This window comes from Notothenia coriiceps, unplaced genomic scaffold (genome assembly GCF_000735185.1).
Source record: "Notothenia coriiceps isolate Sejong01 unplaced genomic scaffold, NC01 NC01_scaffold00026424, whole genome shotgun sequence".
Taxonomy (NCBI): domain Eukaryota; kingdom Metazoa; phylum Chordata; class Actinopteri; order Perciformes; family Nototheniidae; genus Notothenia; species Notothenia coriiceps.
In genome coordinates, this window is record NW_011359125.1 from 2,296,536 (window position 1) to 2,302,135 (window position 5,600).

Consider the following 5,600-nt stretch of genomic DNA (forward strand, 5'->3'; position numbering starts at 1 on the left):
ATTAAGAAAAGCGTCTGAATCAAACCATCTCTTCTTTTAGCTTCTCAAGACATTCTATCCCTCTGAGGTATTCAAGTATCTGATGGATTGGTTTCCATCCGTTCTGGAAGGCACTCACGCCATATACAACATTTTTATCAAACTGTACTTTTTCTTTTCCCCCGTTATATAGGAGGCAATCTTCTGGCCAGTGTAACCATATGCCCCAGCTGTCCATGCTGCTACTGCTGGCGCTCTATTCTCGGGGGGTGTTACGCTGCTCCGGCCCCTCCACCTCGTGCGGCTCCCACCTGGTGGACGCCTCTAAGTCTCGTATGGGGGGCTGGTCTTTTTCTACAGTCCAACAGACCTCATAAGCGAATCCTGGATGACATGCTCGGTAAAGGCCCAAGAACCTTTTTTCACACAAGTGAGGCCTCACATATACAGCAAACATAACAATACAGGAGCGGGAGCGTGGGCCGTCACTAGAGATGAGGTATATTGCTTCATAAGTTATAAGATAGAAAAATCAATCAAATTGAGGGTAAACGATGGGTTGATATTTGATGAAAAAAAAACAGCTCTTCCGTAGGGTTTCCATTTAATTGAGTTAGCCAGCTCATTCCCTTAAAACAGGAAGCCTCCAACATCGCTTATCATCAAGAGGAAATATGAAGGGTAATATTATGCAAGGTTGTTATGTAAATATGTTATTGGGCTTTTTTCTTTAACAACTAAGATTTGTTAGAAAATGTTTTCAACTTTAATTGACTGAATTCATTCAAAAATTAGGCTTACACATGAATACTGTTTTATATATTTGAACATATATATTTAAGAAGTACAATAGTAGATGTATAATTTGTGGGCCATATATTCATTATACTTTTTTAATTTGCTGAGGGCCGATTCAAAATGGTCCGCGGGCCGCATTTGGTCCCTGGGCCGTAGTTCGGACACCCCTGGTGTAGGAATACTCCGTTACAAGTGAAAGTGCTGCAATCAAAATGTTACTCAAGTAAAAGTAGAAAAAGTATTGGCATCAAAATATACCAAAAGTAAAAGTACTCATGCAGATTGGTCCATTTCAGATTAAAAATATATTAGATTTGTTTTGATTATATGTATGTATGTATTGATCATTAAAGTGTTCTCAAAGCTGGTAAAGGTGCAGCTAGTTTGAATGACTTTGTACTGCAGGGTAGCTTGTGAATTTACTCCAGGTGGAAATAAAGTCTGATTTAACACTTGATTATATTTAACCTCATTAATCCAAATCTGTAAAGTAACTAAAGGTACAAAATGAATGAATGAAAGTACAAGTAGCATAAAAAGAGAAATACTCAAGTAAACAACAAATACCTCAAAATTCTGTGTGAGAGTTCAATTTATAAATGGCATTACAAAATAAGAGATAGTTGTCCATGCTGAAGGTTCAGCCCCACTTTTTTAAAAGTCCAAACCGACCTCACAAGCGAGATCTGGAAGAGATGCTCGGTAAGGCAAAGTAAACTCCAGGAACAGCTTTGTTTAACTTGTGGAAAATAAGTTCTAATGGCCCCCTTGATGGCAGGAGTTCAGAGAGGAACAGTGCGACATTGCCCCCGACATACAAGGCTAGTTTTGTGTCCCAGCCCGCTGCCCACTTTCAAAGTTCACTCTCAGCCTAATGAGAATGCCAATTTGGATCCTAGCTAGTGGAGAAAATAACTTGCTTGAAACTAAATCTATGTATTTGTCCAATCATTAGTGTGCAAAGCCCGTCTCCGGCCCCTTTTGAATTCTCATTGTTGTGGCTAGGGCTTTTGGTTTTATATCTATGGTGTGACAAATCCAATAATCATGCAACTTGCAAAAATCCCCCAGCTTCCTCATTACATCATTCCCAAAACACATTATTTGGATGTTCCGCATCAAACATTCCATCGATGTCTTTGAAGTGAACTTCAGAGGTGCGAGCTATGATATGCATCTATTGGGATCGCCGTCATATTCTCGTCTTGAAGTGGAGGCTAACAAGATCGAATGGATTTGGGAGATTAGATTACCTAGCCATTAAGTCTCCATTCAAGTGTGAACAGTTTAAAATGGTAGTTTTGAGTGAACAGCAGGATTTAACACACGGCTATGGAATCTTTCTCAAAAGGGTTCCTGTCTAAAAGGGAGCAGCGGCCGCGGAGGGCTAATTCTGGCCACAAGGAGACGAAGGTGAAGAGAGGCATCGTGGAGCAGTGCTGCCATAAGCCGTGCAGCATTTACCATCTGGAGGGCTACTGCAACTGACCCATCTCTCCACAGCTAGCACCGCTCATAGCTTGTAAAAAGTCCATTTGTGGACCCGGTACTTGCTGGCTATGTCGTATCAACTAAAGGAAATAAAGCTTCATGACCCATAACCCGAGGCTCCTCTCTGCAGAGAAGTGAGTTTGTGTTCTTTGTAGCAGATATATATTGTGGATGTGCGCAATAGACTTGTGCTTGGCTCCATCTGTGGCTGTAGTCCTACAGTGCCATCTATTGGCTCAACACAGACATGACACATTGTGTTTTCACACTTGGGGAGTTAATAAATCTCATTAACGCTTTTTATTAAGAAGAGTGTTAGATTCTGTCTTTATTTACAAAGAGGAAAAACAAGAGCTATACAGCATGAAATGTTCACTGTTCTGCTAACCCTACCCTAAGAAATGGTAAGGTAGTTAAAAGAATACAAAATAAATTCACATCGCATATTTAAATGCTGACTGTCATTGTCCTCTGGATTATGTGTCTACTTGCAGCCATCTGTTTGCTCATTCTTTTCCTGCACACGTACAATCTGCTCATTACAATTATTTGTAAAACTTGCTGGCTCTATGTAAAAGTCTGGCATCAAAACAGCTGAGAAGAAAACCAGTTAGAACAAAATGGGACAGAAAACATTCGAACAAATCAGTATTAAAACCATAACGTTAGATGTAATATAGCAGTCAGTTTCCGTCTGGCAGAAGAGCTCCATTATGCATAATGGTTTCCTGACAAATAGAAGAAAAAAAATTATGCATTCACACAAATATTTTAAGGTGACATTCAACTATATTACATATTGTCATATCTCCTAAGATCGCATATATGTTCAGGGTGTAGCAGTTTAGCACTCACCTTTAAGAGTTTCAGCTGTCATGTTCTCCTTGTCGTGCTTGAAGGCTTTGCTGGGATCAAACTTGCGGCGAGGAGTAGCGGGGGGGTTTGACTTGAGCTGCTCCAGATCACTCTTCTGCCGGTTCACCTGGGACCGCAGCTTCGCGACCTCCTACACGCACAAACAGACAGACACATTTTAGAGAGTACAGGCACTTCGACTGAGACAAAGTGTATGAGGGATGGAGTGCAGTCAGTGCTCCTCTGGTAGAGCTCACCTGCTTCAGGGCGATGTTCTCGTCTTTCAGCTTCATCACGTGTTTGATCTTCTGCTTCTGGTTCTGGTGGCCCAGCAGACGGACGTAAGCATCAGACAGCTTGTTCAACTCCTCCTGGTTCGCTCCATTTTCATTGAGCAGTGCGTTTCGCTCGGCTGCAAACGCGTTCAGCTGTTCCTGTGGGTACATGAGAGGGTTTTAATGCGCTAAATTAATTCAACTAAAACATGGAATAAAACTGCTGTTCTCCCCAATTTGGGGAAATGAAACAAGCTGTGCACACACCACTGCTAATTAGAGCAGTGAGACTAAATCAAAACAGTGGAATCTGTAAAAAACAAAATAACGAGCTGAAAGACGCCAAAGTGAGTTGGTACACAGAAAAATAAATCGGCAACTATTTGGATAATTGTTAAGTAATTTTTCACGAGAAAGTGAAAGAAAAGTATATTTTTCTGGCTCAATCCTGTTTTAAATTGTATTAGATGGGGACATCTTTGGGTTTTTGACTGTTAAAACAGAAATCTAATCACTATGGATGAGGAAAAATGTTCTTCCCAGTTTCTCAACTTTAAACACTAAATGATCAATTCAATTCTAGGAAAATAACCGGCAAATAAAAAAGTAATTGTGTAATTCTTGGTTGCATCCTTACTAAACTGTCACTGGAATTGCAGAGATAGACGATTCCAATTAGTATAAAAACATGGATTTAAAGGTCCCATGTCATGGCCATTTCCACTGATCATAATTCCATTGTTGAGGTCGACTAGAATAGATTTATATTGTGCAATTTTCCAAACTCACTTTGGTTTCTCATACAGCATCTCTGTAAACTACGTGTATTCACTGAATTTCACTCTCTGCCTTTAACGGCTCGTTGTAGCTCCAATAGCTCCAGCCCGTTCTTTCTCTTCTCTTCCAAACTTTAAGTCTATCCGAGGATGTCCACCTTTTTCCCTTCGTAACCTCCATACTCCCTCCGTCGGCGTCGTCCCCGTCCTTATCTCACGAGTCTGAACTTGCGTCTCTAACTCTCTTTACTCTCCTTTACTTCTCAGAAGACAGAGGTTCCCCTTCAGTTCTCGCGAGGTCCGGAGACGAGACCTTTTACCTTGATTTGGCACCGTCTCGTCCTCTCTTTAGCGCGACCTCCTCCAGCACGTCCCGCCGCACTTGAAGGTCCTCCTAATCTGTAGTACCTCCTCTTCTGGGACTGAGACGTCGCGGTCAACCTCCTTGTCTCTGTTCTGTCCGCCCGAGACGTCCTCGTCCACCTAAGACTGAGCGTGCTTCCACTGGCGACCGGTCACCCCTCTACCTGCCTCGTCGCCCGTCCTTGGAGTTCTCTGGGTCTATTGACTTCGGGTCTCTTTTCCACTCGCCTCAAACCTAAGGAGAAAACACACGCGTCAAAAATTACTCCAAAAAAAAAAAAAATAACGTCGAGAAAAAATTGGGACGCAAAAGAAGAAGAGGTCGAGGGTGTCAAGTCTTCTTACTTTTCACCTCCTTTGTTATATCTCTCCGAAAAACGCTTTCAGTCCGGAAGGTCCACTCACATATTTTTTCTTGTAGCTAATAGTAGAAAAAAATTTTTCCAGGTAACAGTTACGAAAAGGCCAATAATGGCAGGGGCAACACAATACTTCCAAAAATACCGTACATTTGTCAGAGTCTCAGTTTTGGGAGTTTCAGTGGGAGCATCATTCATTTATGAGATTTGTTGTCTTTTATGGAGAGGGGTTTTTCCGGAGCACACCTCTATGCAGTGACAGTATACTAAGAAAGGCCCATTGCAGTTACTACATTACGCAATGGCGCCTTGGTTTACCTAGGTTAGGCGCCTCGGCAATGCAATTCGGTGGGGCCGACTACCAGGTTTTAACTTGGTTAAGTGCCTTGATAGGAAGGTGTGTGTTGTGAGTCACGTGACGTCGGAACGGAGCGTAAAGAGCGAGGGACCGGACGTCGACTAATTGTTGTCAACCCTAGCGCCGCTTTAAGAGAGGACGGTCTGGGTATTGAGGTCGCAAATAGTTGGAAAAAAACAATTAGTATAGTTCGATGTGAATAACAAAAAATGAAGCCGACACTCTGAAACACACACGAGTCCCCACTCAAACCGACACAAACGACAGCGATTTGTTCCTTTGGTGTGGAGGTGCCTCGAGCGCGCTAAGTGTTGCAGGCTTGGTTAGTCTCGGTTACACGAGTGTC

General features: G+C 42.3%; 1 protein-coding gene across 1 annotated transcript in view; it reads right to left on the reverse strand.

Annotated features, from left to right (window-relative positions):
• Positions 1–2,565: 2,565 nt before the first annotated feature.
• Positions 2,566–5,600, reverse strand: part of LOC104957141 (hyaluronan-mediated motility receptor-like) — a 29,668-nt gene continuing 26,633 nt past the window's right edge. The window contains exons 6-8 of the mRNA XM_010784752.1: positions 3,381–3,557; positions 3,124–3,274; positions 2,566–2,996 (exon numbers count right to left, since the gene is read on the reverse strand). Of these exons, the coding sequence (XP_010783054.1) occupies positions 2,980–2,996; positions 3,124–3,274; positions 3,381–3,557 (345 nt within the window). The 3' untranslated portion in view covers positions 2,566–2,979. The remainder of the gene's footprint in view (positions 2,997–3,123; positions 3,275–3,380; positions 3,558–5,600) is intronic.